Source organism: Bos taurus, chromosome 17 (genome assembly GCF_002263795.3).
Source record: "Bos taurus isolate L1 Dominette 01449 registration number 42190680 breed Hereford chromosome 17, ARS-UCD2.0, whole genome shotgun sequence".
NCBI classification, from domain to species: Eukaryota; Metazoa; Chordata; class Mammalia; order Artiodactyla; family Bovidae; genus Bos; species Bos taurus.
This window is the reverse complement of record NC_037344.1, coordinates 13,542,150-13,562,390: the sequence shown is the minus strand read 5'-3', so window position 1 is coordinate 13,562,390 and position 20,241 is coordinate 13,542,150. Positions and strand designations below refer to the sequence as shown.

The window sequence follows — 20,241 nt, the reverse complement described above, 5'->3', positions numbered from 1 at the left end:
TGCAATGAGGAGACGTAAGTGACACAGGTTCGATCCCTGGGTTGGGAATTTCCCTTGGAGGAGGGCATGGCAACCCATTCCAGTATTCATGCCTGGAGAATCCAATGGACAGAGGAACCTGGCGGGCTACAGTCCATAGGGTCACAAAGAGTCGGACACGACTGCAGCAACTTAGCATGCACGCACCTTGTGCTACACAGTAGGTCTTGGTTGTTTATTTCATATATAGAAGTGTGTATGTGTTAATCCCAAATTCCTAATTTCTCCCTGCCCCCTTGTCCTCTTTGGTAACCATAAATTGGTCTTCTATGTTTGTGACTCTATTTCTGTTTTGTAAACAAGTTCATTTGTATCATTTTTTAGATTCTACATATAAGTGATATGACATTTGTCTTTCTCTCTCTGACTTACTTCACTTAGTATGATAATCTCTAGATCCATTCAAGCTGCTGCAGATGGCAATGTTTCATTCTTTTTCCTGTACTTTAAATGGCATGGAGGACTCACTTCACACATTCTTTCCAATTCATCCTCGGGTCCCAGCTAAAATGTCGTTTTCACAGAAAGGCTCCTTCCAGCCACTTAATCTGAAATAAATGTGCCTCGTTATTCTCCATTTTAGCATTTCTTTCATAGTCTTTACTGTAATTATTTAATCACAAGTTTATTTGTGACCTTATAATTTCTCTTCCTTACTAGATTATTGGGGCTTCCGAGGTGGTGCCAGTAGAAAGGAACCCGTCTGCCAATGCAGGAGACACAAGACATGGGTTCAATCTCTGGATCTAGATTATTAACTACTAGAAGCAGAATGTTTGTATTATTTTTCATTACTGGATACATATTGTTTAGTATAGTGCCTGGCACTTTATATTTGTTAAAATAGAATTAAATAGCACATATTTCTGTGAAGTCCAGAAATCCGTATATGAAACCGATTCAAATACCCCAAATAGTTTTATTTTAAACATTTACCCATTTAAACTGTGCTAACTTCTGATACATAGACAATGGTATCTACTTAACTGTATATACATACATGTATAAATATATACATAATTCCTATATATGGTAATATTTTGAGCTTCACCTATGAAATTAATTTCAATTGGGGTCAAACATTTCATCTTTTGCAAGACACCTAATTTGTTCATGAAAACCTTGAATCCATCTGAGGTAAGGAATAGAATCTCAGATAGGACTGGGGTATGGGATTGGGATGGTCAGACATGTCACTAGACCGTACAGGGTGCACTGGTGCAAATTAGAAAAAGAAGCCACATCATTTGGCCAGGCACCAATAAACTTGGCTTGGTGAATGGAGCAGGATTTCAGCTCCCAAGCCCTGCCTCAGCGGGATGCCCTGCACTGGGTACAACCTACATGTAGGTGGCAGTCGTAGAGAGACAGCTCAGTGGTGGTGCAAGCAGATGGTGATCTGGCCACACTATACAGCTCCATTCCTTGACAAACTGATTGAATTTGTCTGAAGCAGTTTGGTTGGGTAGGAGTCTTTTCGTCTCACCACTTCTGATGATTCAGCTGAAGAAGGAGATCACCCTGATGAAAAACAAGTCCATTTCTCAGGTTCAAGTTCGCAGACCGTTGGGCAGACTCCAGGAGGGCTTTAATGGTTTACTTTCAGAAAATAGCTCAATGTTGATTCTTGATTCTTAAAAAAAAAATATGCTGAAGATCTGGTTATAGATGAGTTTGCTATTTCCCTCTGCAAAAAATGAGTCAGAAGTTAGTTCACTTGTATAACACTGTTTGGTGACTATTTGGAAATTCTATCAGTGGCACTGAAAATAAATGCAACTAACTCATCAGTGACCCAAATTATGGATTGTCGTGACTAACAGCAGATGGGATCAATTCTAGCTCCCGGGATCAAGAAGGAACAACTGTGTCTCGTTTCAGTAATCATTTATAAACTATCTTTAACTTAGGGTCTCAGTTTATAATATCTGCACAATTTTCTTAAAACCAAAATTAATTTACCTTTAAATGTCCTTAGTCTTTAAACACAAACCGTAAGTAAGGCCTGTTCCAAAAATTCATCACTTGGAGTGGGAGCTCAAACCACTGAAATATAATTTTTAAAGTATTTTTTATTTTGGAAACCCAACATAACACTGGTATTTGGGAATAAAACCTTAGATAGTGGAAAGCAACCTAGACTGGGTTTTTAAACACCTAATTAGACGAGATTGTGCAAATGACTTAATCTCGACAGGATTCCTTTCCAGATTTGTTTATTAAACAAGAGTTTAAAGCCTTGAAGTCTTTATAGCTCTATGATTTATTTTATATTAAAAAGTCTTCAACGGGGCAGGGAGAGTGTCAGATAAAGTAGTCTGTGGGATCACAAGGAGCATTTGGGATCACAAGTATACAGAAGTCTTGTGTATACAACAGCCCCTGGGAGAAATGTTAAGTACGTCATAGGGGCACTTACAGTGAGCTCAGGACTGGATTCCACAGCCCAGCAGATTGTTCTCAGTTATTCTGTCACCTCTTTCGGGAAAAACTTAGTTCCACTAGCAAATCCAGGCCCTGGAAGAGAAAGGGGCAGAAGCCTTATCTAGCCACTGCGACCACTTTAACAATATTTAGTCAGTTATCCACACCCATTGTCAAGAAACTTTCACATTAGCTCGACCAAGTCTGTGTTGGAAAAGTGAAGCAAACCCAAATATGGCGAACGTTCCTCCATTGCCAAAATGAGAAAACTGCCTCATCTCCTCCTCAGAACCCCTGTACCAGAAAATGAGCTCCCCTAGTTAAACACTCAAGTGGACAGAAAGCACACTTTGTGATGCAACTTCGTAGAGATTCCTTCCGATGCCGACTTGTGGGGGAATCCAGTTAATGTCACATCACCGCGCTCGGATAAGGCACAGATCACTTTAGACTTTGTCTAGCTGGGGGGAGGGAAGGGGCTCCTCTATTTAGGTACACTGGAAAAGTAGCGCATCCAGCCCCTTGACGCGCGCAAACCTACTACTAATTCCATCTCCAGGGCCTCCGTGTTTACACCCTTGCGGGAATCTCCCCAGGATTTTTGCATTTTCTTTTCCATTTAAAACGAACGCTGATTCCAATGCCCGCTTCTCCTCCGCTCCTCCACCTGGGGTATTCCTCTGTTCTCCAGAAAGCACCAGCGGGGCCCAGCTACGCTCCAGGGCACAGGTGGGGCCAGGGAAAGGGGCGTCCGGACCCAGCCCGCCCAGGACCCAGGTGGGAGCAGTTCTCCCAAGAGGCGTCGACACCCCACCCCACGCACAGGCGCTTGTGCCACTTAAGGCGCGCGCAGGACTTAGGCACGGAGAGGTAAATCTCGGCACAGTCTTCATCTGCACATTCTCAGCGACTTGCAGCATCTGGGCTATATCCCCGCCTCTCAATGTGACCCCAGGAAGATTTGTACCGGCGTGAGCTTCACACTGGAAATCGCCAGGGGATGGAGGAGTCGCGCGGGCCAGGGTGGTGGGGAAAGGGGCCGAAACGCTCCCCCACCACAACTCCAGCCCACTCGGCTCACCCTCCCTCCGGGGCAAGGGGCGGGTCGGAGCCGGGGTAGGGGAGGCCCTGGAAGGGTCCCCTCCCTTCTCACTTCCCGCAGCCTGCTCTTCCTCACTTTCTCTCGGCGCCTCCGCGCGGGGTCGTGCGGAGGGGCTGCGTGAGGAGCGAGGAACGGACAGAGAGCCACCGGACCGCGCGCCCCGGTCCGGAGGGGGACGGGCTGGGGGGACCAGAGCCGTGCACGGCCCCCACCCAACCCGAGCCGGGCGGCGCGGCCAGGCGGCGGCCGGACACCCGCGCCCTCGAGGCTGGCTCCGAGGGCTCCGCCGGGCCCTCCCCCTCCGCCCGCCGCCGCGGCCCCTCCCTGCCGCACCCTAGAGGCCGCCGGGGCCGGGGGACGCGCTCGCGCCGGGGCCGCCCCCTCCCCTCCCCCAGCCCGGGCGGGGGCGCGCGAGCAGCGGTGACGTCAAGGGGCGCGCGGTGGCAGCACCTCCCCGCGCGCTAGTTAAAAAGAAGAAGAAAAGAGGGAACGAAACATGAGAGGCTGTGTGAGAAGCTGCAGCCGCCGGCAGAGGAGACCTCAGCATCCTCTAGAGCCCAGCGCTGGCCCTGCCTCCGCCTGCCCCGCCGCCGCCGCCGCCGTGTCTGTTCCTGGTACTGTCTCACCTACACAACTCCCGTTACACGGACCAGTGAACATCTGTGGCCGTCTTCTCCTCCTCTTCTTCCTCCTCTCCCACCTCCTTCTCCTCCTCCCACTTCTCAGCCGCATCAGGAAGCCCCCCACCCGACTGACATTGGCACCACTGCAAACGGTGTCAACCTCACAACTTTATCTCGCTCCTCCGGCTCCCCTGAGGCATCGGGCCCATCGCCTTGTCTTTTATTTTTTGCAAAGTTGCATCGCTCTGCACCCTCTCTCCCCCGCCACCTCTCTCTGCCTCCCGAGTGTCCTGCTGCCCCGCAGCCCCTTCCCGGAGCTGCGCCCGAGTGCCCCTGCTGGGCAGTGACCTTCCCCCCACTCCACCTCCCGCGCCCAGCCCCTGCCGCGCGGGGCAGATGATGCTGAAGATGCTGTCCTTTAAGCTGCTGCTGTTGGCCGTGGCTCTGGGCTTCTTTGAAGGAGATGCTAAGTTTGGGGAAAGAAGCGAAGGGAGCGGAGTGAGGAGGAGAAGGTGCCTGAATGGGAACCCCCCGAAGCGCCTGAAAAAGAAAGATAGGCGGATGATGTCCCAGCCGGAACTGCTGAGTGGGGGAGAGATGCTGTGTGGTGGCTTCTACCCTCGACTGTCCTGCTGCTTGCGGAGTGACAGCCCCGGGCTGGGGCGCCTGGACAGCAAGGTAGGCATGCACCCGCCTCGCAGCTGCGAGATTGGCATAGTGACTGGGTGGGGTTTCCTGAGGCTCCGGCGATGCTGGTGGCTGAAGAGGGGCCAAACTTGTCTGGGGGAGTCTTTCTTGATAACTTTCTAAAGCGCTAGCGTGATTCGTTTGTGTGTTCCTCTGGGGTGCGCAGACACCTCTCCCGCCCCCAAGAGTCCGCGGGCGGGATGCTGTGCAAAACTGCTTGTCTCTGAAAAGAGAAGCCTCTGTGGTACCCGCATTCTGGGCCGGGTAAATATTTTAAAAGAATCGCGATGAACAGTGTGTTTTGGATCGAATCGGGCACTGGCTGCGGTGAAACTGTAAATGAAGGTGGCTGTGGTTTCCGGTTTTTCTAGGGTAAAAAGATTTGTGCAGTTTTCTCCACGTGCTCGGTTAGAGAGAGGATTGAATCGTAAAGGATGTTGAAGCATGGTTGGTGTAAGATCCCCAGCCCGGTCAGAAGGCGGGGGAGGTGTCCTGCGTTACAATAGTTAAACAGCTAAAAGGAACTCCTGGTAGTCCAGTTTAGAACCCCAGAATTGGAGAAAGATTTGGCTGGAGCGTGTTTATCGTAGAAAACCGTGGCGATTCTCCTCCTGACATGTTTTGTAACGTTATAAAATCGGGCTTTCAGTGGTACTTGTGTAGAAACGTCTTCTCTAGGAACTTGTTTTGGGGACAGTGGCATTTACAGTTTCCCAATGTTTATAAGTTTAAACAAATATGAATATAGTGTTGGCTGGGTGTTAAGACATGCTTATCTGAGTTTTGCCACTTCTTTCTTGCCCTGGGTTGCAGTAATGTGTGTTCTGTACTGTACTCCAAGGAAAGACCGAGGGGTTGGGTCATTAACAGTCTCTGCCCGTGAAATAAACAATCAGGTGTCTTTGCTCCCCCTCCCTTTCCCCATTTTAGGTTTAATTAAGAATTCCTCAGTTAGAACACTGCAGTTGTCAAGGTCTGAGAGACTCTTGGAAAACTTGTGCTTCAGTCTTGCTGGCCCAGGCATTAAAAAAAAAAAAAAAAAGTACCCAGGCTGAATCTAATTTTTATGCTCAGTTCACGGTAGATTTCACTCTATTCTCATGTAAACAGCTCCTACGAATCAACATATGTGTCTGGGTGGTATCTCTCACTTTGTTTTGTAACAAAAAGCCATATTGCATCATTTAATTTGCTCAAGTCATGCAAATGGGAAAAAATCAATAGGACAAAAAGGGGTCGACTTATCCTCCTCCCCACTAAAGTGCTGCCCACACACAGAGTCCTGTCGCTTATGGCGAAAGAATAACAACAACACCATTGTGTTTGTTAGTTGGTTCACTAATGGGTGAAACCAGAGAACATCATTCGCTTTCAGTCCCCAGCTCTGTCCAAATGTTCATGCCTTTTGAGGGAGCATTTGTCCAACTCCCTCTATTCCCAGCTGAGTGAGAACTGTCTTGCTGCAGGTTTTCAGCTCCAACTCTCTCTTTATTCTTACCATATGCAGCAGTAGTCTGAGATGTAGGGAACAGATATTGCAGCATTTTATTCAAAACAATGTCATTAAGCTCCTGGGTTTTAATTGAATTAAAGTACAAAAATCACTCCATTCACAGCCGCTCCAGGGTTTTTACCAGGAGCTGGACAGAACCAGGAGATTCAGATAAAGATTTAGAAATATTTGCCATGAAGCCTCCCCATGTGCGATATATGTATGAGTATACCAATGATCCGCAGACCCCTGCAATACTGAACTCAGCCAGGTACAGGAGGAATGACAACTTTTTCTTGGCTAAATGTAATGGGGAGCCGGGGGAGGGATGGGGGGCTGGGCGTAGAGTTATAACCCTTAAGAGAAGTTATATAATTTTTTTTTAAAGAAATCATTCTTTAGGAAGCAATCTGCCACGTTAGCGATCCACATTCCTTCTGTTTTACGTGCTTCCAATCTCCAACAAACCCCTACTCATGTGGAAAACGTGTCTGAATTAAAGTTGGTACACGAGACTTTGGCAGGTTCCATTACAAGTGGCTTATAAATCAACAATACTTAAATTGTTCAAATCAGAGATGTAACATGGTTCTGCATATGCATTCTCAAACCATGTTCGTTCTCAAGTTTTAATAGTTTTTAAAACATGTTATTTTATAATAAACTTCTGTGTTTCCCTTTTTTCCCCTAAGCCTTCCTGGCTTATAATGTATGTTAGGGTCTTATTTCATAATGTGTGTACAGGAGAGATGATGGCTATTTTAAAGGGCCCTTTTTTGTTTATGGGAAAAAAAAAAATTTCCCCAGAAAGATTTCTGCAAATTTTCATGAAACTACAGGAGTAGCATTTTCCTAAAGGAAGAAACTTCATAGACAAATAGTAGCAAATTAGGTAGAGAATATTGATCATGCTTAGCTGGGCAATTAAGTCCAGTTTCCAGGCTAACCCATTTTCTTTAATATGTAAGGAACTATTGAATGTAATTGAGTTCAATTCTTAGCCACAGTATTATTCTCATCAATTATTTTGTATTTTCCTTTCTTTGTATATTTTAGTAGTTTTGTGAACTGTAACGAGGTGGTTAACTACTGTTACAAATAAGTACTGCCAAAATCTAGAAAGTTATGTTGTCTTAGCAATATTTTTGCAGCTTCTAAATACAAGATGCTAAAAAGATCTAATTCCCATTAGCCAAATTGAATCTGCAACCAACTGAAATACCCCCATTTCTAAAACTTAACTTGTAGCCACAGAGGCATAGAAGCTCTCTCTACCTTGGGTGGTTTCACAGCCAAAGCTGTCAAGGAATGGGTGAAAAGTAATTGTTTTCAAGTGTGCCCTTTTACAATCATTTGTTTGCTCTGGCTCTTTCAGGGACAAAGGCTATTGTTGAACACATCCAACTAAACAAATAACTCATCCTGGGGTCCCTTTAACAGCTGCCTTAGTACAATGATCTATTTACATATTAGCCTAAAATTGAAACTGAACTCTTTAATGACATAATCCAGCACTACAGTCCAGAGACGCATGTGTTCTATCCAACAGCTGAACAACCTTGTAGGCATATGATTTTTAGAAATAACTTCTTGTGTACCAAGTGATCTTCAGGCATCATCTTAATATACTGTCCTGTATTTTCCCCTTTTGTCCCCTCATCGAACCCATGTGCGTGCCTTTTTATCCTCTTTGTTCAGTTACTTGATAAATAAAGAGAAATACAGAAGGTCTCTGTCACCCGCTTTACTATTTGTTGATAAGCTGTAGTTGTAGGCCACGCTTCACTGTGTATTCCAGGATTTATCTTACCTTCCTTCTATGGATTTTTACTTTCATGTGGCTAAAGATTAAAGGATGACCTGCCAGATGTTATAAATTAGTCAGCAACAGCCACAGTCATTACTAGGCACACTGTAATAATGTTTCGAAGTTTTACATGATTTCCAAAGTATATTTAGTTTAAACCGCTATAATTTGATGGTTTCATATATGGCTTTTAAAAATTGAAACAGGAAATTAGCTTAAATTTCTTCTTAAGATTGATGACATTGTCAGACATAAAAGTTAAGGCCCTGTAGAGACACAGACACATAGGCAAAAAAAAGAAGAAGAAAAAGAAAAAAATACCCTACACACACCAGCACTCATCTGTCTAAAACAGCATTGCAGCTTGGGCTGAGTCAGTTTAATTGACTTCAGTAGGACTATTGGTTCATTGAAACCAAAGCCAGAATGATGGCTCTATCTATCTTCAAATAGGTATTTACACTGCAGACCCCACACAGAGCAAAATGTTCCCATCCTGCTGGGCCGGGACGGCGTGAAACTTTACAAAGAATAATTTGTAAACTTGATTTCAGATAATTTATTGAATCCTATTTCTGAAACTTTTGATGAGAGACCTTGTGGCCAGGACACATTCCAAAAATTGTAAAAGACAAAATTCTTTAGGCACTAAAATCAAGCTCTTCCTGGATGGCAGCTGGGAGTGTGTATGGGGATCATTTTGTTTCAACTATGAAAAATCTAAGCTTGCATATTCTCCATAAAACCAAAGGTAATTACATTCCAGTTTGTCAGCCAGCAAAAGAGGTGGCCTCAGCATCCTGCAGTTGTTTTGTTCTTACTGGACGGCCATGTGGTAAACAAACAGAACAAAGTGGAACAGTATTAATATTGAATAGATCTGGTGAGGTCTGACAGAGTATGGACAATAAAAGACATTTAAAACATTCTTGGAATGCAAATTCTAAGTGTCTGGTCTATGTTTCCTTTTAGAAACCTTTAACCGTTTAAGCAATTGTCATGTAAATAAAATTATAAAAATGTAAGCATAATTGTAATTATTAATAAAGTTTCTGAATATTGTAGATAGTTACAACTCATCATACACATATATGTACACACATATTTTTTTTTTTTCTGAAACAGGGTAGCCTCTGTTGGACTTTTAATTACTACATGCTAAAATTTCAGCATGCCTCATGTGCAGCTTTTTTTGTCCTTCTAGTTGCTTTGCTCTTTCAGATCCAAAGTTTGTGATCACCTAGAATATCTTTATCCTAAAAAAACAGAAGCCATATGAGTCACTCAGTTTAGTCAAATTAGAACCTCAACTCGAGATGAAATACTTGCTTTAAACAGTGATCTAGAGTTTAAAATGTTAATTTCAGTTCATAGTTCTAAAGAAATAAGTGTAAACGTAGTTATATAAACTGGGAAAACTTGGGAAGTTTTTGTATGAAATTCTACCTCATTATGGTGTTTTTAATATGAAAAATCAATGCTTGATTTGACAGTACTATATTTCATGTATCAAATATTGTGCTGATATTCTGTTTTTTAGAGGAGGTCCTGAAATCAGTTTTTTAAAGTTAGTTCTAAACACTGAGATCTATTTTACCTACAAATTTCTAACCTCAATGAATCAGTAGCTGTCAAATTAGTCTTATTGATATAAAAGACATAATAATACTGTATGCCCCTTTTTCATTAAAACTCATTAAATACTATACAAAAACACTTAAAAGTCTTGTGTTTATTCGTACATATACCTGAGGATCTAGTTAGAAAAATTTTCCTGGCTAAGATATAAAGAATAATAAAAGTTGGTCTTAAACCTGTTTTACTCAGCTTCAGGTATTATTTTTGTAGAACACGAAAAGAAGATATTTCCCACACTTTAGAAAACTTTCCCTAGGCAATCTGTAGATTGTAAATTAATTCAAATGAGAACAATATTATTTAAATAACATCTTTATGAATCTCATTAGGCATTCCAGGAATGAAAGAGATTTTTACCCAAGTTACAAAAAAGCCACGTGTTAAAAAGTTGCTTTACATAGAGTTGGATAAAGATATTTGGAGTCTTCAAATTAAATGTCAGTCAGTATATACTTTAAGGCAGGGTGAGAAAAAGAGTTAAGGAGTCTTAAATATAATTGTCATTTAACTTTTCACACCTGAAGGACAAACAGACTGATGATGTACAAGAGTAAGAAGCCTGTCTGTGCATCCTTACCCTTTGCCCTCCCATCCCAACCCAAGAGACTGCCTAAGTCACTTCAGTCGTGTCCAACTCTTTGCAATCCTGTGGACTGTAGCCCGCCGGGCTCGTCTTCCAGGGGATTTTCCAAACAAGAATACTGGAGTGGGTTGCCATGCCCTCTTTCAGGGAATCTTCCTGACCCAGGGATCAAACCTGTTTCTCTTAGCCTCATCTCTTACCTGCATTGGCAAGCAGGTTCTTTGCCACTAGAGCCACCTGGGAAGCCAAGAAACTGTGCTTGCATCCTTATAAAGGTGTTCTGAATTGTGACTTGGTGATTCTTTGCAGACCACAGCATTGGCTAAATAAACTTTTCTCTTTCTATGAGACGCTCCCCGCCCCCCCAAAAAAACATAACTAAACCTAACTTCGTAGAACTAAACAGAAGTCTTTTTCTAATTTCTGGCTTTCAGATATTTTCTGTTACCAACAACACAGAATGCGGGAAGTTACTGGAGGAAATCAAGTGTGCCGTTTGCTCTCCACATTCTCAGAGCCTGTTCTACTCACCTGAGAGAGAAGCCTTGGAAAGAGATCTGGTACTTCCCTTGCTCTGCAAAGACTATTGCACAGAATTCTTTTATACTTGCCGAGGCCATATTCCAGGTAAAAAAAAAAAAATGATTAAGTGAAATCAACTACTGCAGAATAGCTTTCCAAGATACTTGTTCCTAAACACTTGCTTCGTTGGCGTAGTTTAGTTACTTAGTCGCGTCCAACTCTTTGCGACCCCTGTACTATAGCCCGCCTGGTTTCTCTGTCCATGAGGTTTCCTAGGCAAGAATATTGAAGTGGGTTGCCATTTCCTTCTCCAGGGGATCTTCCTGACCCTGGAATCGAACCCAGCTCTCAAGGTATTGGCAGGCAGGTTCTTTACCACTGAGCCACCAGGGAAGCCCAAACGCTTGCTTTACAAGGGTGTAAAATTTATCTTGCCTTTCCTTTCAAAATATCTATTTTTACCTCGTAATTAACAGTTAAAAACTTGTAACCTTGTATTGCTGCTAAAAGGATAACTGTCATTTCACCCTACAAACAGTACATTGTTTTGTTGAAGTGTTTTACATTTCTTGTTAAACTGATAATACAGTTGGTAATCTTTACACATGCTGGATTATTGATACAGATTTCTCATTGGTGTCTTTACTCATCAGTGTCACTATCAAGACAACCTCTCCTTCCACACAGTTGATATGTAAGCACAGTTTGTCCTCTGACTTTTAAGGTATTTCCTTAAATAAAATATAATTTGAAAGCCCCCCTTAACGTAACACCTTAGAAAGTACTTTTACATATAATGACTGATTGCCTCTCATAAACCCTGTGAGGGAGATAGGAAAGTTCTAGTTGTGTCCCTTTGACAGATGAGGAAAATTGAGCCGTGTGTGTGTGTGTGTGTGTGTGTGTGTGCTCAGTCATGTCCGATTCTTTGCAACCCCGTGGACTGTGGCCCGCCAGGCTCTTCTGTCCATGGGATTTCTCAGGCAAGAATACTGGAGTGGATTGCCATTTCCTTCTCCAGGGGATCCTCCCGACCCAAAGGTCAAACCCAAGTCTCCTACATTAGTAGGTGGCTTCTTTACCACTGAGCTACCTGGTAGCCTCAGAACACCTTAACGCCTTAATCCGGTTGTATACAATGAGAAACTTATAGGCGAGATGAAGTTCAAGTTCTTAAGCTTTTAATGTCCCAGATATACATGGCCATATTTTGGACCCTAATGAACATAAGTTCTTGGGCCCTGATTAATTTTACCATGTGAGGCTTGTAAACCCTGGTGGTTGTTGCTTTAGTTGGAAGAATCAACACAGAGGTAGAAAAGAATTTCATAAGACAGATTCTGTTTAGTTAGTGTAACAAACAAACAAATCTACTGATGCTAACAGTTTCTAAAACTCAGTGGCATTGAAGTAAAAGACAAGCTTTTAAGAACTGTAGGATGCACTGGAACAGTTTTTTTTAAACTGCTATGCACATTTTACTTTTTTCTCTGACCCAGAAACGTGTATTTTTTGTATTTTTTTTTTTTTATAGAGTGCTCTTAATAGCCTAAGAAAACATTTTGACTAGGGTTGCTTGCTTCCTTTGGTGTACCATAACATGTATCTAAACCCATTCAATGTGAAAATATTATTATTGACTTTATAAACTACAGCCATGTTTCTAAGTTTTGCCTTAAACCAGCTGTTTCTTCCTCTTTATCACATTCCCCAAAGCAAAGTAGAATAGGTCACGGTTGCCTAGATGGCCTGCCGAGAAGTGATAACAGATTAGGTCCCATCAAGGTTTGCTGCAAACTTCCAGTCTGGAAGGCTTGCCTTTACCACTCTAAACTGAAAATGATACTGACACTCAGCGTTTTTATCTCCTAGAGATAAATACCACTAGGCTGAATTGAGAGACTCATCTGTGGGCTGCTTCCTTTATTTGAAGTTATTTTAGCTTCCAAAACAAACAACAAAAAGCAATATCCCCTGAAAGAGAGAGCCCAGCAAACAGCTCAGGAACCAAACTGTAAGCACCTTGCTCCCCAGATCAACATATGTGGTGACGAATGACAAATTTATTTTTCTCCAAAGTTTGTATATATGTAAAACTGCTGAAGTGCATCAAGATGTCAAGTGCTTTTGGTGGCCACCCAGGCTGCCTTGAAAGATAACCAGATGAAAGCTGCGCTCCAGTGGTGGGTGGAGCGGCCAGGGTGACTTTCAGGGCTGGGCCGGCAGGCGTTAGCAGTGAAACAGAGGGGATTCCTCTGCATCCATCAAATGCTAATAATCGCTCTAAATACATGTCCCCAAAGTGAGCTGTAATAACACACTGTTTGTGTCAATCGATTTGTTAGCCAGGCTGATCCATGGCACACAGGTTACCATTTCCTAAAGTATGATAAATCAGATGACAACCTTCCCCTTGGCCCTGGCCCCCAACACAGAAGGCTCTTTAGAATTCTAGAGCACTCCTTTTTCAGAAATTGCTCAAAAAGCGACTTTGTAATATTTTCACCTTCTTAAGTCTATTTAATGTCCTGGTTTGCTCGTCTTTGAAATTCAACATTGTGAAAAACAGCTGCTTTGTGATTCTGTTTGTTTTTTTTTAACCTGTCCTCATCAGCCTCATCTTTTTGCAAATCAAAAACATGTAGAGGAAGGGACCTTAAGGACTGCTGAGAAGGGTTGAAAGAGAGAAAATAATTTCAGAGACATCTTCATTTCTTCCCCCATGGCCCAATACATGAAGAATTAAACACATAAATGATCTATCCCTTTGCTTTACCCCCACAGCTTTAAGAAAGTGCCATTCACTCTGCGATACACGTCTGCCCAAAAGACAGCAACTTTCTAGAAACTTTAATTCAGAAAAATTCATGGTCTGCTTATTTCCACAACAAATAAAGAAGTTAAAAATCACTGCAGTAAAGATATGGAGAAGGCAATGGCACCCCACTCCAGTACTCTTGCCTGGAAAATCCCATGGATGGAGGAGCCTGGTAGGCTGCAGTCCATGGGGTCGCTAAGAGTCAGACATGACTGAGCAACTTCACTTTCACTTCTTACTTTCATGCATTGGAGAAGGAAATGGCAACCCACTCCAGTGTTCTTGCCTGGAGAATCCCAGGGACGGGGGAGCCTGGTGGGCTACCATCTATGGGGTCGCACAGAGTTGGACACGACTGAAGCGACTTAGCAGCAGCAGCAGCAGCAGTAAAGATATACTGGAGCTTTATTGATCATAATCTCCAGCTGTGAATTTAGTGAGGGAGATAAACTCTTAAAGCTTCTAAAAAATCCCCAAATTTCATTAAAAAAAAAAAAAAAAAAAACCATAGGAACTCCTTTCTCAATACCATGGGTCTCTTCTGCCTGAATTACAATGAACAGTAGAGATGCTTTGCTGTTCACTAAATGATGACCTAATAAGTACACTCTGTGGAGAGGACATGAAAGGGTACCTCTGGGGTTTTGCTTCTTCCTTTACATTTATACTCATTACCATAATGATTTTTATCACTCTCGGACTATCATCTCTCAGCTGTAGATGAGGGTTGTGTCAACTGTTTGTACACAATTAGTTCAACTGGTTTAATCCCATTGCTAAAGAGGCCAAGGTCATGGATTTGATTCCACTGAGTTTCTCAAGTCCACAGCCACTCCTGACCCCTAGTCAGATATCTTACACTTGTGTCTCATTAGTGCTCCAGAGAGCAAGCCAGAATGGATGGATTAATACACTCAGATCTACCTCCTCTGCTTGAAAATGCTTTCCAGTCCAAGCCTTACAGATGGTGGGGTTTTCCCATTTTTTCCTCATCTATATAAACAGCAGAGAGAATGAGGAAAAGTAGCTTTTCTCTGGCGTACTTGCTTAGGGAAAAGCTAGAGCTTAGAAAACTGCATAGAGAATATTTATTTACATGTCCAGTATTTTACAGGGTGCTTTGTGGTATAGTAAGACGGGAGAAGAGTTATAGTTCCAAACATCTGATAAATTATCAGGAGTTATAAAACCATTACAGCTGCTGGGATCATCAGTGTACTCCCATCACTGGTGGACCTGATCATAGGATGATAATCAGGGTGAGCCGCAGCCTTCAGTAAAATGCTCTTCAGGGTCTCCTTTTAAACAGAAGGGTACCATTTGCTACGTTGTATCCTCCCAGGAAATAAATGTTAGCCCAGTGTCCCAAAACCAGATCCCCTTTTAGCTCTTCACAGAAAATGTATCTTATTCATCACTGTCTATAAAATCAGATCATTTAAGATAAAGTACTAATAAAAGTATTAGATGTTTCCATTCATATTATCATAATGGTCAGAAAATGCCCATATGTTTATGTAAAAGTCCTCTAAGTTGGCTCCCTTCTTCCCACTTAGATTGTTCAGTTTGCCTTTAATACTGTAAAAACCTCAGAATAATTCATTGGTAGCATTCTGGTTTTGTTTGATTTGCTAAGACAGCATAATATCTCTGGAGTGTCAGAGTTTATGAATCTGTACTCATTGATCTTCAGATGTTTCATTTGAAAACCATTTCTCATTTCCTCCTATTTGTCCCTAGCTAATAATTCCTTACAAAATGCAATCAGCCACGGGGATTATTCATTTATTTCCCCTTAAAATGGTATGGGTTTGCAGACTATAATGTTGAAAAACATTATTTTTTAAAAATGAACTCAAAATGTTCTCTGAGTCGTACTTTGAAATTTATGTGTGACCCCTGCAGGTAAAACAAAGTTAAAACAAAATTTCTCCTTCACATATTCAGTTATAAATATATCCATAGTATAGCAGTCTTCCTGCATGCATCATATTGGCATAGAGAACTTCCTGCCTGAAGGTAAATATATATTTCTATCTACAGATCTATATCTGTATTTATATATAAAACATCTAGCTCCCCAAAACATCTGGGCCAAAACTGGAAAAAGTTTGATTTAGCAACTCAGTTTTCCTTCTCTTCTTTTTACCTCAGACAGAATTATTGAACACCACTGTGCAGTTTTCCTCTGATGCTTAGCCATTAAAGAATGGAAGAGAAAACTTAATTTCTTATGAACAGTAAATTGCTGAAGATGAGTAAATGCCGTTGCAGCCTTTATTGCTGTCCTCAATTTCTAATCCCTGGATTTTTCAAAGAAAGATAACCTCCTTCCATCTGCCTTACCCCTCCCAGGGAGCGCCCTTCCCAGCTGCCATGGCTCCTTATTCTGCCCATCCCCCACCACACACACACACACACACACACACACACACACACATACACACACTTCCAGGGAGCACCCTTCCCAGCTACCATGGCTCCTTATTCTGCCCATCCCCACAACACACACACACACACACCCAATGACACCTCTTACTCACCTGCTTCCCAAAGATAAGATGTCTCCCAATTCTGTGCTTCGTTGCTCAGTCATGTCCGACTCTTTGCGACCCCATGGACTACAACCTGCCAGGCTCCTCTGTCCATGGGATTCTCCAGGCAAGAATACTGAAGTGGGTGGCCATGCCCTCCTCCAGGGAATCTTCCCAACCTAGTGATTGAACCCAGGTCTCCCGCATTGCAGGCAGATTCTTTACCAGCTGAACTACCAGGGAAGCCCTGTCTCAATGGGTTAGTCAGGTATCAGCATTGAAGAATCTGTCTCAGAAATTCAGGGATAATACACTTCACCCACAAGTTAGATCAAAATATATATTATGTTTTAGTCCTGTGGGACCCTCAGATTCCAAGGTTAGTTAGTCTTAGGTTGGAGGGGACTTGGGTTGCTGTTGCTGCTGCTGTGTCGCTTCAGTTGTGTCCGACTCTGTGCCCGTCCCTGGGATTCTCCAGGCAAGAACACTGAGGTGGGTTGCCATTTCCTTCTCCAATGCATGAAAGTGAAAAGTGAAAGTGAAGTCGCTCAGGTTGGAGGGGACTTGGGTTAAGCTCACAGAAAATCAACTTTTTAGTGTCTTTCATATTCCATTGATGGGCCTCACTTGGTTGTTCCCAAATTCCAAGTTCTTTTTCTTACAAATACTTGCAAACTTGCATCCATTATACAACTTCTAAACCTCAGCTACATAACCTGATTATGTGGGAGTGAAATAGTTTGATTTGTTAGATAAAAATCAAGGGACTGAGCATAATTGAAGGTATGAAATCAGAAGCAGGAATTTGGGACAGCAGTAGAGTTGACTCATTGGAAAAGACTCTGATGCTGGGAGGGATTGGGGGCAGGAGGAGAAGGGGACGACAGAGGATGAGATGGCTGGATGGCATCACCAACTCGATGGATGTGAGTTTGCGTGAACTCCAGGAGTTGGTGATGGACAGGGAGGCCTGGCGTGCTGCAGTTCATGGGGTCGCAAAGAGTCGGACACGACTGAGCGACTGAACTGAACCAAGAGTCAATTCTGATAGTAATGTCATATTTTAATAACAAAATTGTCAGATATGGAAGTGAATCTTAGCCATTACACCCTTCCTGCAAAAAAAAAACAAAAACCTACCTTATTAACTCAAATTGTAAAAGTCATGTCAAAATTCTTTTCTGTGGTAAGATCTTCTTTCTTATTCAACTTTTTATTTGGTAAAAATGCTTACTATGTAAGAAATGAAAAAATAAGTCCTTTCATTCAGATCCCTTTAAGTCTGCATTTTTGTTTTGGCTCATATTAATTAATTTTTTTTCAGTGAGGAGTAGTATGTCAGCTCTTCTGTTTGAGAAGATTGAAAGAATATTTTAAAGATTATTTTTGTGTTAAAAAATAGTCTTCTGTAAGTGAGCAAGAAAAAGGCACCGACACATTTGAATACAGAGGCTCTGTTACTGGCATCAATTCATGCCTTGATCATTGCAGGGAGTTAGTCATTTACTGTGGCATATAATGTATGACCTTGGGATAGTAACTAGATTTATCATTTAATCATGTATGAGTGACAATAGAGTAAGAATTTTAAAATGACCCAAACTGGCTCTTGATGGTCTGTCTCTTTCTTGACTGCAATTTGTTCTTCTTAGGAAGTTATTAATATGGTAGGGGAAAAAGTGCTGAATAGTCATCAGATGAATGTGAAAGTGTGACACTTGGAAACTGGGAAGGTTTGAAAATAGAGTCAATGCAATTAATGCTGGGTTCATACTAGCTCTATTTCATATGAGCCTTTTAAGACATCTAATACAATATTGTTTCACTTGCACTGCAACTTTAAATGTTTGATTTAAAAAGAAATGGAAATCCCAAACCAAAATACAATGTTCTTTCATTTTTTTTGTCTATATATTTTCCTAGAATATTCCTAAAATTCTTGACCTATATTTTGTCTTTCAAATGTGGTGTTTTTACCATAACACTAAATATTTCTAAGGCATCTTTTTACATTTTTTAAAGGTTTACTTCAAACTACTGCTGATGAGTTTTGCTTTTACTATGCAAGAAAAGATGGTGGCCTGTGCTTTCCTGATTTTCCAAGAAAACAAATCAGAGGACCAGCCTCTAACTACTTGGACCAGATGGAAGAATATGACAAAGTGGAAGAGATCAGCAGGTTCATAAAGATAAATGTTATTTAATCTTAAAAAACAAAAACCTGGCAAGCCTTGTGGTTTTAACAATGAGTCATCTGTCTATGCTCATGTCCAGCAGTTATATCCTCCAGATGTTTTTTTTTTTTTTTTTTGGTAGTTTGCTTCTCTAAAATCATATTCACTTAAATATCTTTAATGCTGAGACTACTAATCTTCTATTATGAGCTTGAGTATAGTTTTAAACTGGAATTGTATGATTGTTGTTAGCTTATGGCACTGTAGAAACATTCAGCACAATTATTATTAGCTAAACAGACTTTTATAAATAGATCTTAGACCTTTCAGTACCTTTCTGTAAGGTTTAATTACTGTGAGTAATGCTGATTTTAATTGGAGTCACTGAAAGATGAGATAGTGAGCTTGTGAAAAATTTAAAATACGTATGTGTTTGGATTCTCTCCTTTGCTTTCTGATAGAAAGCTTTTTGAGGTGTTTTTTTTTTTCCCCATTGAAAAGAATTTAAGAGAATCAGATTGGGACCTTGGGTCAGCAGCCCTTCATTGATTCCTAGAGGAAATATATTTTGAAAAGGATGCTACATACATTTCTTACCTCCTTCATCTCAGGAAAAGCTTACTGGTTTTCTTTAATTTGTTTAGAAAGCACAAACACAACTGCTTCTGTATCCAGGAGGTTGTGAGTGGGCTGCGCCAGCCTGTCAGCGCCCTTCAGAGTGGGGATGGCTCCCACCGCCTCTTCATTCTGGAAAAAGAAGGTTACGTGAAGATACTTACCCCCGAAGGAGAAATTTTCAAGGAGCCTTATTTGGACATTCACAAACTTGTTCAGAGTGGAATAAAGGTTGGCTTTTTCAATTTTATTTATCTTTGCTCTGGCTATGTTAATTTTATTTTAGTGTTATCCTCACTAAAGGTGTTTCTTCGCAATAAAGGAAAGAATATAGGAGAAAATAAGGAGGCAACACAGGGAAACAATAATTATGACCACTACATCAGGACAATGACATTACATTTTTCATGTTATTTGGTGATGATTAAGCAGTGCAATCAGATTGGTGTTTTGACTTGGTTTCCCTATGTAATTGACATACTTAAAATGATTCTTGGTTTTATAAAATATTTGCTTAAATACTGTTTAACAGGCATTAGAATTGTATATCAGCATCTGCCAGCAGAAACAAAGAGGCCTTTGGGTTATTTTGGCAATCGCAAATCATTCTTTCACTACATCTTTGTTTGACTCTGTGTCATAAGATATGCTATTTATACTGTGATTTCCTTGTACAATATTTTTACAGGTAAGTCAAATATTTTTTATATAACTAGCCACCTTTATAACATATAAGTGCATCTATTGCCTCCTTCCTTGCTTCTTCAATTTGAATTCTCATGTTCAATAATCTAATAGGTGTGTAAACAAATACTGTCACGTTTTCTTCACAAGAGAGTTCAGTTCAGTTCAGTCGCTTAATCGTGTCTGACTCTTTGTGACCCCATGGACTGCAGCACGCCAGGCTTCCCTGTCCATCACCAACTCCTGGAACTTATTCAAACTCACGTCCATTGAGTCAGTGATACCATCCAACCATCTCATCCTCTCTTCCCCTTCTCCTCTTGCCCTCAATCTTTCCCAGCATCAGGGTCTTTTCCAGTGAGTCAGTTCTATGCATCAGGTGGCCAAAGTATTGGAATCTCAGCTTCAATATCAGTCCTTCCAATGAATATTCAGGACTGATTTCCTTCAGGATGGACTGGTTGGAACTCCTTGCAGTCCAAAGGACTCTCAAGAGTCT

The 20,241-nt window shown here is 41.7% G+C and overlaps 2 protein-coding genes across 2 annotated transcripts in view; one reads left to right on the top strand and one right to left on the bottom strand.

Annotated features, from left to right (window-relative positions):
- Positions 1 to 608: 608 nt before the first annotated feature.
- LOC132342669 (mamJ paralog LimJ-like) lies at positions 609 to 4,225 on the bottom strand. Its single transcript, XM_059876473.1, has 3 exons — positions 4,139 to 4,225; positions 2,459 to 3,899; positions 609 to 1,726 (listed from the first exon to the last, which is right to left on the bottom strand). The coding sequence occupies exons 1-2, from the start codon at positions 4,223 to 4,225 to the stop codon at positions 2,952 to 2,954; spliced, it is 1,035 nt and encodes a 344-aa protein (XP_059732456.1). The 3' UTR covers positions 609 to 1,726; positions 2,459 to 2,951.
- Positions 4,062 to 20,241, top strand: part of HHIP (hedgehog interacting protein) — a 109,580-nt gene continuing 93,400 nt past the window's right edge. Inside the window, exons 1-4 of the mRNA NM_001099114.2 lie at positions 4,062 to 4,866; positions 10,830 to 11,022; positions 18,292 to 18,448; positions 19,088 to 19,289. Coding sequence (NP_001092584.1) covers positions 4,588 to 4,866; positions 10,830 to 11,022; positions 18,292 to 18,448; positions 19,088 to 19,289 — 831 coding nt within the window. The 5' untranslated portion in view covers positions 4,062 to 4,587. The remainder of the gene's footprint in view (positions 4,867 to 10,829; positions 11,023 to 18,291; positions 18,449 to 19,087; positions 19,290 to 20,241) is intronic.